Source organism: Prorops nasuta, unplaced genomic scaffold (genome assembly GCF_024137725.1).
Source record: "Prorops nasuta isolate Cenicafe-Biocafe unplaced genomic scaffold, Cenicafe_Pnas_1.2 PNAS00010, whole genome shotgun sequence".
NCBI lineage: Eukaryota > Metazoa > Arthropoda > Insecta > Hymenoptera > Bethylidae > Prorops > Prorops nasuta.
In genome coordinates, this window is record NW_027116807.1 from 875,474 (window position 1) to 897,123 (window position 21,650).

General features: G+C 32.1%; 2 protein-coding genes across 3 annotated transcripts; both read right to left on the reverse strand.

Moving 5' to 3' along the window:
- Positions 1-3: 3 nt before the first annotated feature.
- On the reverse strand, positions 4-4,270 carry Pus7 (pseudouridine synthase 7). The gene is made up of 6 exons (XM_066732333.1): positions 3,896-4,270; positions 3,327-3,815; positions 2,787-3,257; positions 1,370-2,678; positions 1,144-1,289; positions 4-1,065 (listed from the first exon to the last, which is right to left on the reverse strand). Exons 1-6 carry the CDS (start codon positions 3,993-3,995, stop codon positions 455-457), a joined length of 3,126 nt encoding a protein of 1,041 aa, XP_066588430.1. The 5' UTR covers positions 3,996-4,270; the 3' UTR covers positions 4-454.
- Positions 4,271-5,071: 801 nt separating this feature from the next.
- LOC136776874 (lethal(3)malignant brain tumor-like protein 3) lies at positions 5,072-21,577 on the reverse strand. 2 transcript variants are annotated; one of them, XM_066732781.1, is made up of 16 exons: positions 21,421-21,577; positions 20,905-21,112; positions 16,789-17,083; positions 16,461-16,700; positions 14,560-15,179; positions 14,154-14,476; positions 13,895-14,075; positions 13,271-13,469; positions 12,964-13,181; positions 11,842-12,070; positions 11,576-11,765; positions 11,381-11,502; positions 10,897-11,260; positions 10,727-10,810; positions 10,343-10,652; positions 5,072-5,768 (listed from the first exon to the last, which is right to left on the reverse strand). In XM_066732781.1, the coding sequence occupies exons 2-16, from the start codon at positions 21,109-21,111 to the stop codon at positions 5,643-5,645; spliced, it is 3,708 nt and encodes a 1,235-aa protein (XP_066588878.1). In that variant the 5' UTR covers position 21,112; positions 21,421-21,577; the 3' UTR covers positions 5,072-5,642. The 2 variants fall into 2 exon arrangements, with proteins under 2 accessions (XP_066588878.1, XP_066588877.1); XM_066732780.1 differs by having other exon boundaries at positions 10,727-10,813.
- Between the last annotated feature and the right edge of the window lie 73 nt (positions 21,578-21,650).

A 21,650-nucleotide genomic window follows, 5' to 3' on the forward strand; every position in this document is an offset into this window, starting at 1 on the left:
AAATATAGACAGCAGTATTATTTATTTCTCTTACAATACAAAGTAATCCAATATATATAAATGTAGTAATTCATTTATAATTTCAAACGTTTAAATAAAAAGGCAATCGGCTATAATTAAACAAATCAACCGCACTGTATCACTTCTTATGTATCGCTACATACGAATATTTCCTCATTTAATAATTATATATACTATTAAGCATATGTAACAAATCTCTTTAAAATAATAAAGTTGAGCATAAAGTCTTATAAATAATACAATAAAATAAAATTGTTCCATTTTCTATACTTAAAGTAGTTTTTAGTCCATTTTATGACAATATATATTTGCTTTTGTCTTAATTTTATATCCTTACAGATGTTAACAAATTTAAACTTAAAATCATACATTTACGAGGTCGGCTATCTTAAACCAATCAGTTAATTACTAAATAAAGCTAAATATTATCACATTACTCAAGCTGAGATTTTTTAGGTGAACTCACGACCTCCTCTCTAGCCTCATCAGTTTCGACATTATCAATTGATTTTTCCGAAGATTCAATTTTTAATTCCGATTCATCCATTTTTTCTTCCTTATCAACTTCTACTTTCTCTCTGCTATCACTCACGGCGTAATCTGTTTCATCAGCTTCAATGGTATTATTACTTATCTCCTTTTCTTTGCTATGAGTTACCGATTGACAATCCGTTTTTTCTTTATTGTCACTTCCTATTTTTACTTCGTTACTTGAAATTGAATTACTTTCAGCCTTTGCTTCATCGCAAGTTGTTGTCGGAACATCCATTGTTTCATTATTATCGTCTTTCTGTTCTACATCGCCTTGAACATCTGGATTGGTTTCATTAATCTGCTTTGTTTCACCACTTTCTTCTTTTCCTTCGTCACCAATCGTTGATGTGGCATCGTTCATTGTTTCCTTTTTTTCTTCGTTAAGAGCAGCCGACCGAGCAGCTTGCAATTGTGGTGATGTATCACATTTTAAAATTTCACGTAAAGCCATTGTTGCATAAGTAGACGCGTTTAATGTAATATCGATGATCAATGCTTTAAATTCACCATCTACGAAAGTAACAAAAGTGGTGAAATACATTTATTTACATCTAATTAAATTATAAGTTTAAAAATTTATATACATACCCGACTCTGTTAATTTTAGATTCCTAATCTCATGAATATCTGATAAAATTAAATCCTGTTGCTCTTCTTTATAATGTACTGTCTTCCAGGAAAGATTGGTTGGAAGTTGCAATATATTTCTATAACCACCTCCCAAAGAATACTTTCTACAAATGAAAAATTTAGACAGATTACACATAAGAACTATGAAACTCACAAAAATGTGTATGTTTATTGTTGACCATACTTATTTTTCTGCCTTAAATCAGTGTTGAGACCATCCTTAGCCAAAAATTCATCAAACCATGGTTTAGCATAAGATGGATAGGTTATCTTCCAGCCAGGCTGAGGCATCACAATATCACTTATTTTGTAATTTGGCAAATCTTCTTCCGTAAGAACTTTTATTTGCGGAAAATCTTGAGTTCTATCTTCTTCTGTACTATTCTCAAGAATAGACTCGTCGTCTTTACTACTTTCATTTTCGTCTAGTACTAAACTAGTTTTTGTTGCATCCATCACTTTCTCAATTTCCTTTGTAATAGTTTGCTCTGAATCTGTATTGCCTCCATTAATGACTGGCTTTACCATTACTTCATCTATTTTCTCCTTCATTACTTTGGTAGATTCTTCTTCCATAATTTCTACAGCATCATCCTTCTCTGGCTGCATCTCTTTTTTTTCAATTTCCTTTGCATTAGAAAATTCCATTTCATTGAGCGACTCCTGTGTTTCCATCGAAGATTCCTGTTCCATTCTTTCGACCGCGTTATCCTTCTCTGGTTTCTTTTCTTCTTTCTCAATTTCCTTTGCAGTACAAAATTCCATTTCCTTAAGCGACTCCTGTGCTTCCATCGAAGATTCCTGTTCTATTCTGACTACCGCATTATCCTTCTCTTCTTTCTCAATTTCCTTTGCAATAGGACCTCCCAATTCCTCGTTTGACTCCTGTTTTTCTGCCAAAGATTCTACCTCCATCATTTCTACTGCATCGGCTTCTACCGATTCCTTCTCTTCCTTTTCAATTTCATTTGCAATAGAAATTCCTAATTCCTCATTTGGCTCTTGTGTTTTGACAGAAGACTCTTGCTCTCTTGTTTCTAATGCACCATCTTGTTCAGGCTCTTTCATTAGGTTGTCATTTGACTCACTGACCAATTTTTCATTACATTGATTTTGCAGATTAGCATCTGTACACTGCAAAGATTCGGTATGTTTTGTGTTTTGGAAAACCAAGTCACCTACTATTGGTTTTATTCCAAATTCTTGAATTCTTCTGGATACTATGTAATTCCATACATAACTTTGATATGCATGAATATACATTAACCGTATATTCCTGGGAATATGATCCAAAGCACCTTGTGGATTCGTCTGACCACAGGAAGCAATACCTTTTAATAAGGCTGCTTCAATTTTATCAGATCTTCGAATTTTCTCATAAGCAGCAGCAGCATCTTTAGTCTCGGCATAAATTTGTCTAGCGGTAACCAAATCCCTGTCCTGTTCACCATCTCGCGGCTTTAAAATAAGCTCAATCGCTTTATCCCAATTTCCTAAATTTTATTGAAGCATAAAAAAGAGAAAAACATTAAAATTTTTTCAGACCCTCGATAAAAAAGTTATAAGATCGAAAATATGCAAATTTCTTAATTTATAAATACCCTGAAGTAATGCTTTTCCTATTTCATACGTTGGTATTGATGCTACAGTACCAAATCTTTGCAAACCATAGTAATTAATAAAACCATTTTCTTTTAAGGAAGTCATTGCCTTTTGAACTTGCTCATCATCTCCCTCAAATCTTCTCAAAGCAATGCTAAAATGGTTGCCATTCAGCATGCCCAGTTTAAGTGGCTCTTTGCAAAATTTGAAGTTTCCCACATATACACCCTGTATATTTTTAGTGGCTCGTAAAATTTCCTTAGGCTCAATTTTTTTAATGCAAGCCCACTGCGTGGTCCATGCTCGACGATCTTTAGTACCAGCATAAGTGAAATGATGAGCCCTTATTCTTAAATTTCTGGCAATTTGATTTAGGACATCCATAGTATCTGTATTGACTTTATGCAGAATAAAGTAGCAATAATCACCACCTCTCTTTGCCCAGTTAACCCTTGTATCTCGTTTGTAACCTATGACAAATGAAATCATTAATAAAGAGAAAAAAAGAAAACTATAATCTAAGAATTTAGGCCAAATACCACTTCTTTTGGGTGTAATCACAACATATTTTTTATTTTTTTTCTCTTCAGTTTGACTGTCTACAGTTCCAAGTCTTTTAGCAATTGTGTGTATAGCTAAACGTTCTGCTTTGTCTTTATCTGTTACATCGATCTCAAGTACTTTAAAAGACTCATCCTTTTTTAATACTATTTGTAGCTGGTTCCATATTTCCTCTGATACATTATTTTTCAGATCTTCAATACTAACGGGCTCTTCAGGTTCTGTGGGAACTGCCTGACTGGTTAGCTTGGTAATTGTGCCATCCAGAGTAATTTCATGAACATGAAAGTCGGAATATCTTTGCTTAAGAATTCCTGAAAACGGTGCATGATCACTAATAAACTCTGTAACTCCAATGTCGGATTCCTTAAGGCGCTCCCCTACTTCTAGCCTCTTTCTCTTGTGATCTTTATGATAATGATCGACCGATCGCTTATGATTATATTTGTCATAACCCCTGCGTTGTCCTAAAAATTATAAAAAGAAATGATTTTCCATTAGGATGGTAAGAAAAAGAGAATATTGTGGTTATGGAATCAACCTCTACCTCTTTTGTAATCATATTTACGGTTTTTATCCCGATTTGATTGACTTTTAGAAGCATTTGCACTACTTTCTTTATTGGTATGCTCACATGGCTCTGACATTTTATTACTATCTATTGCTTATTATTGTTTAATAGACAAATCTTCACTTTGAATTTTGTGCGTAAACTCTAATGTAATTTATTAAATTGGATTTTTGATCAACTTTTTATTCACTTATAAAATACAATACGTCTACAGATACATCAAACTTTACCGGTATCACGTTTATGCCGCTTATAGCTTATGGTAGTAATGGTAGCCGGTAACGGGTAACGTGAAACGTGCTAATGCTAAACAACTGCCGGACAAGCCGGTTCATCAAAGTGGTTCAATTAATGTACTTCAAAGGATGGTCGAGATTAAGTAGGAATACCAACCTACATTTTTTGGGCACCAAATCACAAATATGTATAGTTTGTCATAAAAGTTTAAGGCATATAATTTTATAGGTTTGAAGTTGATTTAAAAATAAACAAAATTTACACACATAATAGAGGAAAGAAAAAAACGACCCTAATAACCCGATTAATTTTCGGAATCGTCTTAGGGATTTTTTGTTAAGCCTTCGGGATTCGAAAACACTCCTAGGGAATTTGCCGATATTATGTATAAGTCATTAATCTATTTTTTATAAAATAAACAATAACAATAATTTCGAAAAGCAAATTAAAAAAGAAAAGGAAGAATTGTTATTAACAATAAGAAAACATATATTAGACAACTATTAATTAACAACACAACCTGTATGAAAGTTATTGTCAATATTTAAGAAAATACACTTTATAGTTATATTTTATTTTTATTAAAGGTTAAATCCTTTTTTTGATGAATTTTAATTACAGAATAGAAATATCTATTTATCGATGTGAATAAGAAAACACTAATTTATTCAAGCTTTTTTGTGTGGCCCACGCAGAGTCATCTCGATAATTTTAATGTTATATTATGATAGTGAATAAATAAATGTGCAAGTATTATTGTAAAAACAAATAAGCTTTATTATAAATTAATAATGATGTATGATAATACTTTGATTCCTGTTATTATAAATTAAAATTAAATACCATATACCACACTGCTGCAGATGCTGAATTGGGTTACCATTTTGAGTAGCAATTTATAGACGTGCATTATAATCATAAGATACTTTATTTACATTTATACATGATTAAATACAGTTTATCGCGTAAAAAGAATTAAAACGGATAATTATAATAAGTACATTTAAATCCCATAGTTGGCATTTCTATACTTAATACACAACCCACTGTCATAATTTTACTAAATTATCGATTTTAATATCCCAAACATTGTTTCAAAAGTTATTCTACAGGGTCCGACAATTAAAACGCATCACAGCTTAGATGCACTAATACTAAGACCTTCATATCAGTAACTATGAGAGATATTAAAATTTTGTATAGTACTTTTTCGAAACATCTTAATATCCGCATTGAGAAAAGCCTTATATAACTTATTCAAAAATTCAATAACTATAAAGTTACGAAGATGCATGCATATTTGCACTTATGCTTTGATGCATTTCAACTGGCGCCCTCCATATATTTCACATTAATGTGATTGCAAAAATATAATCTACTCCGATTAATCCAGTGGTATGTTTAACTGCAATTCAACGCGATATCTATCCAACTTCTTAGATTATACAAATCCTTTATAGGTGGTACGGTTCTATCTGCACACTATTCATATTGCTTTCCGTCGTAGAAGAACTATACTGTTGTATAATTTTATTGCAGGCCCAAGTCTTAAGCGTAACAAAGAAACCAAATCTTCTTGCGTCAACATTAAAAATGACTCTCCGTCAATATTCTAGAAACAAAAAATATTAATTTTATTCGTGTATGATGTCATGGTAAAAAATTTCGGCATATTGGCATTAACACGTTGAATGCTATCCTGGTTTTACAGGAACGACAGATGTTGTGATAAATTTTATATTAAGGTATACATTTAATAATGGAATATTATCTGTAATAGAAAAATTAGTGTGTATAATCAAGTACAACGAAATTATTTTACTGAGATCCCCAGTGATCCTCTTGGCGCTAATATTCGCTTTTTGCGGTACCTTAGCGCCAATTTGAGTGACGTTCACTGATTACCTCCATGGCATTCAACGTGTTAAACGTTAAGTGGTCGCGTGGCGTCGAATCAAATGCGTTTGATCAGCTTCTGGGAGCCGAAACGGAAAAAAGAAAATTCCTACAATATTGTAAAACTAGAATACAGGTGAAGAGACTCAATAGTGTGTTTGGGTGGCAAGGAATATAAAAAAAGTCGAAACATTACGGCTCTTTACGAATAAATATGGCTATCGACTTGACATCGCGTGACCACTTAAACGTTAAGGGCAAAAACGCGTGTTAACAATGCAATGTTGTATGCAACAGTATCAAGACCGATTTCACATTGATTTCAATATTTTTGGTATGTTACGAATTACTCTTTTTTTTTATATAGTCAGATTTTAAAAAAAGCAAAGAAAAATGTTTACATAATTACCTTTATATCATAAAAGCGATTAATGTAAAAAAGAATTATATACTATAAAGAGAAAATTATAACGAATCGAACAAGCTGCAAAACAAAAAGAATTTAACCAAATCTAATGCTGCGCTGTTAACCTTCATCATACATACGGGGTGTATCGAACGCTAATCGAAGGAGGTTATAATATTTAAAAAAAAATAAATAAAGGAGATCCATTTGAACGCTCCTTTCTTCTTCACATCCCGTGCAACTATGAGTATCTGTCGTAGTCCCTTCAACACTGCATGTGTACATTCTTGCGAGCATCAAATTTTTGCTGAGTGATAGGGATTCGTACAGTAAAATTAGATACATCCGAGACCTTTCTCGTCTTGTCATTGATTTGACATAAATGTTAGATACAATTATACTTTAATAATGTATTGTGAAATTATGTTTTAGAAATATAATTAATACTATGCGACGTGATAGATTAAGAAATTTAGTTTGCCTGTAAAGTTTAAAACTAATTGATATTAATATTATAATACACACAGATTGCCGTAAACAACTTTATTCTATTTTTACCTTATAAATACGTATTTACAATTCGATCGTGAATCTTTAAATATTGAACACTCGCAAAGCGTTTTTTTTTTACAAATTTTGTTAATTAAAAATCAGTTGGTAATTTTCACTAAATCATTTGAGCTTTAAGTAACATTCCTGTAGAGAACACTTAAAGGCAAAGAACGTAACGTTACTTGTATCTTTGACGTTTATAATGTGAGATTTTGTTTTATATTTTTCAGCATTTTTTGCCAAATATCTAACGTCAAATAAAAAAAATTGACTCCTCATAAAACATTATTTTTATGGCGAACACTGCTAATAAATCTATAAGATGATGAATAACTATGGCTTACTACAAGTATATGTATTGATCTAGAGGAGCGATGAAAAGCTCAGCAATGGGTAAACTCGTGACATGATTCAATGCGCGAATGATTCTACAACAAGTAGCTTTCCTATCTTCCATAGATCGCTCCTCAGCTCATAGCTGATGTAAAGTTACTTTCAATTCCTCGAAAAGCACAGACTACACTGTCATTTTTTCAGGAAGTTCTTTGAAAATATGATAATTTCATTATCCGTGTCCGACAAACTTGAAAAAATATACAGTCATACAAATTTTACGTACATTATAATTTTCAATGTACCCAATTTAAGAATCGAAGATTTATCATAAATTGAAGTTCGTTCTGGAAATCATCTTTACGAGGAATCAATTTGGTGAATTTGATCTCAGATATAAGGCAACAAATGCGGAGAGCAATATAATCAATTTCACATTATAAACATCGAAACTGCAAGAAACAGTACAGTTCTTTGTCTTTAAGTATTCCCTGCAGAAAGAGAACTTAATCGATGCTGAAATGGCTTAGTTAAAATTACCAATTAATTTTTAATTAAAATTAAAAAAAAAAGGGTTTGTGATTATTCGATATTTAGGTTTTAGTGATCAAATTATAAATACGTATTTATAAGGTAAAAAGTAAACAAAAGTGTTCGTGGAAGTCTGTATTATTCTATTTATTTTAATTAGTTTAAAACTTTACAGGAAACATACATTTCACAATCAATTACATCACAATAGTATTAATAATAATTGTGAAATACATCATTTCACAATTCATTATTAATATGTGGTTGTGTTTTTTATATTCGTGTCAAAAAAACTACGACAAGCCAAGGAATGTCATAGATGTACCTATATCTAATATTAGTGTAAGTATCCCTATCACTCAGTAAAAGTTTGTTGCTCACACGAATATACACATGCAGTGGTGTAGGTACACTCACCTTGCACATGCACAACATTGCCGTCTGTCTCTCTCTCTCTCTCTCTCTCTCTCTCTCTCTCTCTCTCTCTTATCTAATGCCAAAGTTATCCGATCACACGGACGTACAGTCAATTTGGTTGTGTACAGAGGCCACTACCTACATTTGTTTGGCTGCTAAAATATAGAATCTTGGATCACTGACCCAACCAACACGAATTTAAATTTTCGCTGACTGAATTGCTGTCCCAAGGAATACATGCAGCAATATGCATTGATTTCCACCGCCATTATTAGCTAAAAGTCAGCCACGATTAACTTAACACTTTTTAACGCGATGTCAAATAAAACACACCCATTGTATTAATTAATAAAAATTATTAATTAGATCGTGTGACTAATTAGTCGATGTAAACACGGTACGGATTATAACGGCTTAGTAGTGAACAAGACGGTAGTACAGCAAGCACGAATGATCCACGAAGTGTTAATCCCTCAATTCCCCCCTTTTCTCCTCTAGTTTCAACACTTGTTTCTCTCGAATCTCATTACTTATTTCTATATCAAATTTTTGTTCCAATTAGTTCCTTCTTGTGTTTCTTCTTCTTGTAACCCTTTTTAAATATAAGCAAAGAAGGCCCAAATGTTAAGGTGTAGAAGAACCCCACCTCCTCGACAATATAGAATCAGCCCCGAAGCTGTAATTCTACTTGCCTAATAAATGCATTACGTCCCGTAGTTTGTACATTCTATAGTTATCTTGCAGCATAAAAATATTAGTTACGATGTATATATTTGAAATGTGTTTTTTTAATTTTTATTCTAAGTAGAAGATTGTAACGATACATTCAAACCCGTTTACCCCAGTATAAATGAGGCATTGATGAAAAAATTTCGTATGTATGCATTTGTTTAAATATCATTATAAACAAAATTCCATTATTCAGTTCGAATGTGCCTCAATAAAAAGACAACCAAAATACCATAATGGCTGCTTTTCTGTTAGCTTGAAATTCGACACAGTCAGACATAATCGGACACAAATGGTACATTGCATGTCACCCAAAATGTACATTTGTGTCCGATTATGTCTGACTGTGTCGATTTTCAGTCTAACTGGAAAGCACCCAATGACTGCTACTTTATGTGCAAGAGAATCGCTGTCATCTGTGAACGAACAATGAGACGCAGCGGTTTTCTCTTACGATCGGAAGCGGTATCTAGTTATTTGTGGCGCAAAGGTATAGATTAAAGTAGAATTAATTCTTTACTCTTGCCAAAAAAATTTACAACACTAACCTACTTTATTCATCCTTTAAAGGACCTGATGCCTTAATGGGTTAAGGTAGCTCCTGCACTGGATTCAACTGTACGAGTCGGACGTGTTTTAAACTTGAAACATATAGACAAAATCTTACTTTATAATTGAACAAATAGTGCTGAAATATCAAATAATAGGTGAAGCACAATGAAGAGGAATAGTTTTCCCTTAACATTTGCATCCAATACCATTTTATTAACTATCATCTTTTAATTATTTTATTAACTTGGTATTTTTTGGAAACAAATTTTTATGTTTTATTCGATTTTCTATCAAATATGAAAACTTTTGTTCTACATGTTGTTTCACCTATTTCTTAATAATTTAGCATTATTGATTCAATTATAAAGCAAGATCTTATTTATTTCAAATTTAAAGTGTTTGACAAATACAGTCTAATTCCAGTGCGGGAACCACCTTAAGTAGAAATGTTACGTGTTAATGCATTGGAAAAATGATATTGTTGTTGCCCGATCTTTAAAAATTGTTATACCAGTTCTACGTTTCGGGAAAATCGTTTCCCGATATAAATAATTAATTAAAGAAATAAAAAGCTAAATAACGACAATAATAAAAAATTTGGAATAGTTTAATATACATCGTAATAGTGGCCATATTCACAGACGCCACTCGAATTCAAGATAGTCCTTTGGAGAGACCTTTGAATATTTAGTCCTCATAATATAATACTATGGATTTCAAGGCATTCTGAGTCCAAGTAAAGTCTTTGTGAGCATGGCTATAATACTTACGTGTTTTCTGAAAATATTTCCAATCTCCTTACAATTTGGAACGCTTTGTATAAATTTTATAACCTCTTCGTTGGACCACCGTCGAGGGTTTGTATTTTGCTTTGCAACAACTCTGTTTAAAGCATTACTGTGTTTAGCCCATATATGAGGTGCATCTGGTAACGGATTGTATCCAGGGCTGTATACGGATTGGTATAATTCCGTACGTAATTGCTTATCAGGCATATTAGCAGCATACGGTAGGGAATTAAATAAATCTCCATAAGCAGATTGTGACATGGAATGCAACATTTCTTCCGACAAATTTCGACTGTATTAATAAGGTACAATTGTAAGATTTTGTGAAAATTAGCTGTAAACAGTATTTTACTTTTGGATACGTACGATGTAAACCGCTTTTTTTGCTTTCCCTGAATTTCTTCATCATCTGTTTGCACATCGCTGTGACGATTTTTCGATTTGCTCGACCTACTTAAAAATGATTGAATTTAAGATATATTATACCCGCCACATATTTGGAAAAAACTTAAAACTAATAAACAATATACACTTACTTATCAGAATGTTCACTTTTATCATTCTTATCTGAGAGCTCTCCGTCTTCTTGCTTAATATCTTCTTCAGTCTTAAATAATTCTATTTCTGAAAACAAAAAACTTCCAAGTCTTTCAGACTTTTCTATTTGAGTTTTTTCAGTCATTTCTAATTTCGGTTTTTCCAGGACGTTATCATCCAAATCGCATGAATCATGCTTAATATTTAAACGATCGGAAAGCTGCCGCACTTTATGTAAATTTTGCGGTGAATATGGGCATCCAGATGCTGAATTATGAGTGGCATATTTGGGTCCTTTTACATGCCCTACTCCACGACAACCGTAGGTTCCACATTCAGGCCGATCATTTAAATTCTCAGGGGCTACAAAATAATATTTATGTAAATATCAAATAACAATCCCAGGAGAAAACGTAATAAAATATACATTTAATCAGTGCTTTCAAATAGAAGACCTAAATTTAATATCTTTTCGATAATTACTCAATGGTGGCTCCAACGGATGACCGGTTTTATTACACCATCCCATAGGATGTATATCTGTAGAATCATCATCTACCCAATAAGCATGGTTTTCTGGCCACCCATCAAATCGTATTTTTAACCTATGAGCAAACAGATACGTTGTACTTAATTGTTTAATTATAAATCTACAAAATTTCTGTAATAGCTACATACATATGGTCTTTAACATCTTCTACTGTTCCCACCCTAATAAGTTGAGGAACTCTTTTGTCAACTGCTTCTAATTTCATGCCACGCTTAAATCCACATGGAGATCGTTGTTTGAAAGCTCTAGCAGGTGCGGCTGTAGATTGGGTTTCTCTCAGATATGAATCCCAAGTAAATGATTTAGGGTCTTTATAATCTAACAGAATATAAATATTAATAATTCGCATCTACTTTCATTAGCTCTTTTTATTAATATTAATGAAGTCACTTACTGTTAGGCGGTGTTAAGCTATGACCATTATGATGACACCACCCTACAGGATGGATATAAGGCGAGCTCGCATCCGCCCAGTAATCATAGATTTCGTCCCAAGAATCAAAATGGACCAATATACGAGAGTCCATGAGCTCTGCTATAGAAGCAACACAAACCAAGGACGAATGCTTTCTGTCTACTGCTTCTAATTTCATTCCAACCCGAAAACCGGTAGGAAAAACTGACTGAAAATCAGGATTCATAATAAGCATAATTAGTTTTACTTTAATTCCTTGTTTCAACGAGGTGAATTGCTACGCATATATATATAGCTCATGTATTAATATTGGGACAAATGGGGACGGATGTTTGCTGTACATTCAAATGTCAAGCAAATACAAAAATTGTTTAACTAAAAATTCTGTGAATAAAATATTCTTATTAGTTCCTTTTACACCGTTCTTAAAATCTCTCGAATGAACTATGGGATTTTGAGAAATTATCCATAGAAGTTAACGTAGGAATGGTCAATTTCCATTCATTAGTAAACAGTAAACGTTTAGGAAACAATTCTGAAAAATGTTAGAAAATTTTACATTGTCAACATCTTAATCCCTCGATTGTCAGGCTCAAAAGAGATACAGATTAAGCCTTTTAAGACTTTTTCACTGCGAGAATTATCACACAAGTTTTGAAAAGGCTTTACATAAATACAGCAATACTTTTGGTTTCTTAGAAATACTGCTTTTGTTCAAAAGTAGCTATTACATTATCTGATCAATATAGAAAGAAAAGGACTGTCTGGTCTGAAACAAGGTCTTTTATCTATATATATATATATATAGGTATACATCCGATCGATAAGACAGCTATCCCTTTTCATACCATACACTTAGACTGCACGGGACCTTTTAAAACCAACAAAAGTTCAATTTAAAATGTAAATTATTTCCTGGGTGTAGCGATCTTTCTATTTAATTTTTGAAGACGATGTAAAGATTTGTATAAAAAATATATGCCAAGAGAAATCAAATTGAAATTTTCGTCCATCGCTTCTACTGTTAAAAGCATAGACCAAAATTTCAATCGCATAGGTTTTACCAGTTATGAATTAGGAAAGGTTGTTATAACTACTTACACTCTTTTTAAAGAAAATATTCTTTGGGGCTGCTGTAGCTTTGCAGATCTTCAAGTAAGCGTTCCAATTAAAATTATTCGGAACGTAGCCCTTTGGTGGATCCAAACGATGACCATTCTTTTCAGACCAGCCAACAGGAAAAATATCTATACTGTCACCATTTACCCAAAAGTCATAATTTTCAGGATAACCATCAAAATGTAATCGTAATCTATATCCTGTAAACAAATGTTTCATATGGACATTGTCACTTTTAAAAAGCTGAATTTTATTTATTTAAATGGTTCAAATTTATATATTAGCTTACCCACAACTTCCGCTACTGTTAAAACACAGTAGCGCGATGGATGCTCAGGATCTATTCCTTCAAGTTTCATTCCTACCTTAAAATGATTTTTGCTATCAGGAAAAGAATCTTTAAAAAGTTTGGCAGGAGCTGCTTTCGCTTTACAATGTTCAAGGTATTTAGCCCAAGAGAATCCAAGTTTACCAATTTGCCAAGGATACTAAAAATAATTAATCTTTTTCAATAGGAAATCCTTAAAATCGTATTAAGGCTTTAATGCATACAATTTATTGAAAATGATCGTCGTTTAATTTCAGTTTTTTTCTTTATAACATTTATACGATAAATATTTGTTTTTTCTTCGTTTTTTCTCAATAATTTGCTATCGTTACAAGCTACGTTCTGTTGTTATCAGTCAGTATTGAAATTCTATAATTTGTATCGCGTAAAATATGTACTTGCAGTGCTTATAGTTAATAACAAAACCAAACCACAATATCAGAGTAATACAAAAAACTGAATTGAACTTATCAATTAAAATTACAATTAAAACGTGTCTATAATTTACGTTTACACTACAAATAACATTTGATACTTTAAATTGGTATGTATCACTGGCAGATTTGCATGCAAGCTTCTTGTTACCTTTGATTCAGATGAATCTTCTTGACTATCATCATCATATCCTGTTATGGATTCCTTTGTGTCATCGTCAATCTCAAATTTCATTTTATCTTGTGATCTTTCGTCCAAACTTTCGTCCAAATCCTTGGACTGCTGTTGTTCTTGTAACAATCTTTTGCGCTTACGCTTTGTTCGTAAGTCCCTAAAATTAAGCATATTAAAAATTGTTAACAAAATAATGACATTAAATTGCATAAAAATGGGTCAAATTTTTACATACTTTAAATCTCTCTCTTTCCTTGTTAAAGCTAGCTTTTTAGATTCTATTACTTCTGTGCAAGCAGGACTACAAGATATAGGACTTTCAAATTCCGAGGCTAATCCGTAACATCCACAGCCTTCACAGTGATAAACAGTGTCTATAGATTTTTTCCGCTCTTCTTTCTTATCAGTGGTAATATTATTAACAACCGTTATCGGACTTTTGGAGGCATTTTGTGTTAAGCACACATTCTCCTTATCACCAATATTACCATCTTTATCTTGTTTATTATTTTCATCTTCATCCACTACTTCCATAATTCCAAATTCATTCATACAAAACTAAGGAATAGTTAAAAGTATTCTTTAACAAGACGTTTTAAATTTTAATAGAAAAATAAGCAGTTTATGAAACACTAAGTTACCTTTAATGTACTGCCTGGTAATGATCCAACTCCATCTTTCCAATCCAGAACTTTCGTTGCGTCAAAACTTGTATCATTTTGATGTGTATTTATATGCTCCTTAGACTCTTCACAGTTGGATATCCTCATATCTTTTTTACTGTCAGATATTGTTTCAATGTTGCAGCTCGATGCAGTTTTAATAATTTCAATTTTAATATCATCATCTATGCTTGAATTGGACAGTTTTGTTTTTTCATCACTAGGGACTACTTTAATTAAAGTAATATCATCATCATTCTGTGCTTTCCTATCTTTATCTTGCTCAGATTCAGGACTACTTAATGAATAGCTAACATCGCCTGTACTGCCTGAAGGAGATTTTGGAAGATTCTGCTTCTTTATTCTTTTCTCGCTAGATCCTCTTAAAATATTACTTATGGTTTTTTTTCTTTTCTCAGACTGATTAGAATCATCTTTTTTGGGAATACGTGTAATAACAGCCGAATCCGGATTCTCAGTGATTTTTATGCTATCCGCAGAATTATTTCCATTACTGGTATTTAATAAACTTATTTTTGTAATTGGATGGAGTGGAGGTGGATGTGATGTTGAATTTGTTGCTTTTGATTCTCGTAGAACTAAATGAAGAAATTTTTATTTTTAATCCATAACATTAACAATTTCGCTACTCCTACAAATTGGTTTATCAACCCTAAATGTTGAAAGCTATCTTGTAGACATTTGTCTTGATTACATTGCTTCTGAATATTTATACGTTTTGAAAAGTGTAAATTGCAATTCAGAAATAAGCGATAACGTAACAAGATGTTACGTGCAACGCTATACAGGGCGTAGCGGCGATTATGCATATAATTTAAATCACAATTTTGAGGATAAACCGAGCTAAAAAGTCCTGTAGCATTTTTTCTGCGAAAGCATCGTTGCCAACATAAATCATTTTTAAACCGACGAGTCATTGCTCTGATCTAACGGAATATTTGCTTTGCTTTCACTTTCGTTGACAATTCTCTTTCATTAAACATACGAAGCTCATACTTTTCACCGTTTTTTGTCGCCATATGCACATACGTGAAACTACAAAATTTATTACTATTACCTCCTAACGTTTTATTTTCAATCCTGATTCCGGTGCTATATGAAATTTATTTTTTGTATATTTTTAAGGGAATTCTTCAAAAGCAACTATTAAGTTGAAAATTCTGGGCAACACTAGGACGTTATTTGTAAATTAATTTTCGCGCCATGTGAATTGCTCTAACTAATAAAGTAGCCAGAAAAGAAATATTATATTAAGAAAGCATTTTTATCCATTTTTACTTTCAGTTTATGAAAATCTTACTGTTTTATTACATAGAGCAGTTTATTGCGTCATTGAAAGGTTAAAATGACTTTAAAGTTGAAGTTAATCAACACATAACGCCACTTTATTGTCTAGAATTTTTAATTTGATAGAAGCTTTTAAGGAATCCTATTAAAAATATAAAGACAATAAATTTTACAAGATATCAGGATCAGCAAAGTAAAACATCAAAAGATAATATTAAAAATTGGTGTAGCTTTACATGTTCACAGGTGTCGACAGAGAGCGGTGAGAAGTACGGCTTCGTTTATTTATTGACAGAAAATTGTCAACAAAAGTGAAAGAAAACTAATTAATCGGTTGAATTCGAAACGTGATTTTTTCGAATTAAAAATGATTTATCTCGCTAACGATGTCTTTGCGGAAAAAATGCTATAGGACATTTCGGCTTGATTTACCTTCAAAAAAACTTAGTTCAAATGATATGTATCATCCCCGATACACCATGTATATGTACGACATAATGTCTAGAGACATCATGAGCAGCGAACGTATTAGGAATAGATAGAGAAATTAATACTAATCTAATGATACGTACCAGTAATAGTTCCTTTATTATCTCCACTTATCTGGCCGTTATTAATTTTTAAATTAAACATGCTAGATTTCTTTGATCCACTTTGTGGAGGAATACTAACAGGTAACAATAAATTTGTCATATGTTTAGGAGTCGCACTTTGAGATCCAGCTGTTGTGCTTGTTGACGTGTGAGCTAGCTGCGATATTACTGGTGCTATAACTAGCTTTGGCTTAGTTATTTGCGGTGTTGAAAGAGCTCCTATATAAAAAAATGTTAATGCATATTGCTAAATTAATACAAATACTAAAATAATTGCTTATTACAGTAATTTTTTGTTATTAATTACCTGCAGGTATAACAACAGACTCCCTTGATTTATTTGGTTTAATCAATGTCCCTAGATACGCAAACGTATGTTTCCCTGCTTGGGTCTGAGTTTGATTTCCCTGAGTGGTATTTAATGGTAATATTTGTGCAGTAGATGTATGAGATTTTCTAAGCACAATATGCTTTTGACCCTGAGCAGGAGCTGTAGTATTAGCACTACTTATAGGTCGATGAATCACTATATGTTGTTTACTTTGAGAAGTAGTCACTTGATTGGGCCCTTGTATAAAGACTTTATTCTGACCAGGAACTAGCTATAATTAATAAAATATAAAATAGCTGTTTTTAAATGAAGAATTAAGGAGATCAAATAAATTCATACCAAATAAATACAGTGTGTAGCAAAATGACCGCCTTTTCTTGAAACTGGATGTTCGCATTGGTAACCTGAGCGAAAATTTCAAATTTCGTTCAAATCGGTTAAGGGGTTGCAAAGTTATTCCCATTTTGATATCTAATTTTGTTAACCATTTCCGAAGAAACTTTACAGCAAAATACAGATTGGAAAAAATGAAGAAACAAGTGACGATGAGCGACTCGGGGAGAAAGAACAATTATCGATCGCATGATTGTACATTTGCTATTTATTTCTTTAACTTGGTTATTAAATTACTATCAGGTTTAAATAAGTAATTTCCATTAGAATCCTGAATAGAATCAATAGAGGGCTGAAATTACTATCATTAACTGAATTGATGAAAAAGTCAACTTGACATAATTAAAAGGAAAGTATCAGAAGTTATGGTGTAAAGAGAAAACTAAAAAGTAAAAATAAAATACACGAAAGCATACTCTTATTACCGAAGCTGAAGAATTATTTGAAATCAATGCATTGACGATACCAGAAAATGAAACTTACCGATTTAATGGTTACGCGTTTCTTTCAGGCAGGAGATTTGTAAAATTTCCAAGCCGGAGGATTCTTTGATGAATTTTCCTATCACGATCACACACTTTTATCACCTTTAAACATTCACAAACTAAAAAAAATCATCATTGATTGACCAGCGCTTTCTATCAACACTATTTTCTTTGACATGATTAAAAAAGACTGATAAACGCTAATCGAAACTATTAATTACCGATTACTCTTTCTCCCTTTATCTCTTTCTTCAGCCTACTTCAGTTTTGTCAAAAAACAGTGTTGACAGAGAACAGGTTACAATAGTGATATTTTTAATTTAGGAATGTTTAAAAGTGATAAAAGTGATTATGTTAGGTAAATCAATTAGAGTAAATTCATCAAAGAATTCGCTTGAAATTTATATAAGATCTGCGGCTTGAAGGAAACTGATAACTATTAAATAGGTAAGTTCTATTTTCTGTATCATTAAAGTATTGATTTTAAATCATTCTTCAGCTTCAGTAATAAGAGAATGCTTTCATTTATCAGCTGTATATACTTTCACGGTAGCTCTTTACATCATAGCTTTCGGTACTGTTCTTCTCATTATGTTAATTCAACTTTTTAATAATTCAGTTAATGACAGTAATTTCATTTTTCTATCGAATTAGTTTGGAATTGTAACCAAAAGGATTTATTTGAACTTTATGTTAATTTAATAACCAAATTAAAGAAATAAATAGCAAATGTATAATCATATGTGATCGATAATTGTTCCTTCTTTACGGGTTGCTCGTCACTTATTTCGCCATTCTGCACTTTGCTGTCAAAATCGTTCAGAAAGGGTAAAAAAATGGTGATTTTAAAACGGAAATATCTTTTCAAGCCCTCGATCAATTGGAACAAAAGTTGAAACCTGCAATCAGGTTACCATTCCAAACTCCCAGTTTCAAAAAAGACGCTCGTTTCGTTACACCCTGTATATATATTCTATATACGCCATATACACGGACATTTGTAATGTTAGTCAGTCTTTCCTTCCCTCACCTTTCTAACATAACTCCCTGCGCCTAAAGCGGGACTTTATACTCTTTCCAGGCACTTTGTACTTCCATGATATCTAACAGATAAAATAAATCAGGGCAAAAAAAGTAAAAAATCATGATGACGAGTAATCGGCATATGATTGGTTGATGATAGACAAAATGATGAAAAAGTGAAACCCTGATTTTCTACATCACTCAGATTGCTCTTTTCAATAAGCTAAATACATTTGTTAATTTAAAAATTAGTAAAATTAGAATGAGAGAGAAATGTAACGCATTTATGAAAACCTCCCTCTCTCTCGTATACACGTACACGCACAAGTTTATCATTACCTATGTCAACTGACACACGGACAATGATTAAACATAGGTGGAAATGTGTATCAGAGAAGGAGAGAGAGAAAATACGCTGTTTCTCTCTCACCTCCAGTTCACAATAGGTTTATTTACTTACCTTCACTTTTACACTCAAAATAGTATAATACATGTTAAGTAAACTGTATCCTTTTCAATCATGTGCAAGCTAGGGTGCCATTTTCCACACTTTTCATCTGCTTATCTATTCCTGCTTTTGAGAAAGTATAGAGAAGTGGATGATAAACAATTGTAAACTTTAAGAAAATAGCACACCAACTTGCGCTTTATTAAATGACTCTGCAGTATACGTAACATGTATTACACCATTTTTAATGTAAAAGTGGAGGTAAAAAAAACAAATCTGATTTCTTTAACGGGATCCATCACGCGTGCTTTACCGACAGTACAAGTCAATAAACAATTCGTTTAATAAAAGTCAAATGCGAAGCAAATTGCAAAAACGGGCTTCTTTATGACAATGTGCCAATTCTAACGAGTCAATCGAGCTTAAAAAAACTCAAATCGGATGAATAATAACGTTGTACCACTGTCCCGCGTTCTTGAAGTGGAAATAACCAAAAGTAACCTCTCTTCAAGAACGCAGCACAATGGTACAGCGTTATTTTTCAACTAATTTGAGTGTTTTTAAGTTCGTTTGACTCGTTAGGACTGGCACATTGTCCAACAAACGCCCGATTGTTCAATTTGCTTCGCATTTGACTTTTATTAAACTAATTGTTTATTGACTTGAACTGTCGATAAAGTAGGCGTGAGGGATCCCATTAATGCCATATGAATTCAGTTTATAGGAAGTGATGATCGGAGTGACAGATAGAGGCAGCAAGTCATTGTTCAGCTCCATCCATTATTAATCAATCATATGTTAATTCTCTACAATCGCGATTTTATACGCTTTTTGGCCTGATCTGTTTTATCTATCAGGCCCTGTACATATTATTATCCAATTGGTAGCAAATAGAAGCTAACTTCTAATTATTTTCTTGCAGTATTCAGTATCTTATATCTTGTTTAATTTAGTACACTAAGCAAAATTGATTGGTTCCAATTTTGTAACTATAATTTAATATCGGTGACGCAAAGATTACGCGAGCGCCGCTAATAGCAAATTTGTAAGCTGTTTAAGACATTTGGAGAATTTAAAAAGTGATTATTCAAAAACTAATAATTACGTTGCCAACATTGACATTATGAAAGCGTCTAGAAGATAAACAAGACCTTTATTGAATATTATAAATTCAGAACAGTGACACCTGTCCTCCCTACATAGCTTACACAGTTACCACTAGGGGAATTAGTTTAAATCATTATATTCCAAATATAATTTTTGTAGAAAAAGTATAGAGTAAAGCCAAATAAGATGTTATTGGCAAATTAATTTTGTACAGTATATTAAATGTAGCAATACAAGTTAGGTAAGATAGAATGATACTTGTAATAAACCGTAATGATTATTACACTGAAGAGGTAAAAAACTAAGACTACAAGATATTAACAAACATGATAATAGAAAATGTTATAATCACACAATATAATTTCTGTATCACATAAAAATACCCAGTACTAAAATTAATTCATGGTAATAGAATTTGATGTATTATAAAAACAAAAAATTCTTTAAGGTTATATTGACCTGCATTTACTTAACATATATTAGGCTGATTACATTATATCAAACAATAAAATATACATGTTGAAGCTCTATTTGATAAACAAAATTAAAATGTATCAATTATTATATAAAGCTGAATTATCAAATTATTTAAATAATTCTATAAAGATTAAGAGGTGTAAAATATTAATTATATACCTGGTTGTTCACTGGGTTAATAATGGCAGCAAGTTGGGTAGTATCAGGTGAAACCGAAGTTTGGTTTATAATGGTTGATTGATTTGAACGTAATTTACTTTGTTGAATATATAGGAAAGGCATAACGGGAACTCTTGGATCTTCTGATGATTGTGGCTCAGCATTACTATTTTCATCTACATCCTCTACTACAATTTCTTCTTCCATTCTGTCAAAAAGATAAAATTATTTTTACTTTTGTATAATATAACACCAATAAATTAACAACTGTACTAAATAAGTTCATCAAATAATATGAAAGAACCTGCTATATTTTTTACTGAAAAGTTAATGATTAACTGCAATATATACTTTCATTTAGAATACAAATAAATATTGGAAATAATGCATCTTTAGAAATGATCAAATAACTTGTCTCAGTTGTTATTATATTGGCTGAAGAAACATTTACTCTCGATATATTGTTATTTATAACAAAAATACTACATGCATGCAAATAATTACAATAATGTGTACCTAAAATCTCAAATCATTTGAAGAAATTTAAAAACTATTTATCCATGTAAAATATAATTTATTACACGGCACCGCCATCAATGGCGTCCTCTCCGAGCGCAAGAGACCCGCTACTAGTGCTACTACAGTACTAGGGCGTTTACAATTGGAAATTGAATTTTAGATACGGATTATTACGGATTGATCCAGTTGCAGTAATGCAAACGAGCCCACAATGAAAATAAAAATTC

Bases quoted from the DNA above. Each gene is read 5' to 3' on its own strand.
- Pus7 (XM_066732333.1), bottom strand. From the start codon at position 3,995: ATGTCAGAGCCATGTGAGCATACCAATAAAGAAAGTAGTGCAAATGCT. The intron at 3,258-3,326 runs GTATTTGGCCTA...CATTTGTCATAG, and splicing joins GATTACACCCAAAAGAAGTG to GTTACAAACGAGATACAAGG. The intron at 1,290-1,369 runs GTATGGTCAACA...TTTCATTTGTAG, and splicing joins GATTTAAGGCAGAAAAATAA to AAAGTATTCTTTGGGAGGTG.
- LOC136776874 (XM_066732780.1), bottom strand. From the start codon at position 21,111: ATGGAAGAAGAAATTGTAGTAGAGGATGTAGATGAAAATAGTAATGCT. The intron at 14,076-14,153 runs GTATGTAAAAAT...GCTTAATTTTAG, and splicing joins AGGAAAGAGAGAGATTTAAA to GGACTTACGAACAAAGCGTA. The intron at 10,814-10,896 runs GTAAGTGTATAT...ATCATTTTTAAG, and splicing joins AAAAGTGAACATTCTGATAA to TAGGTCGAGCAAATCGAAAA.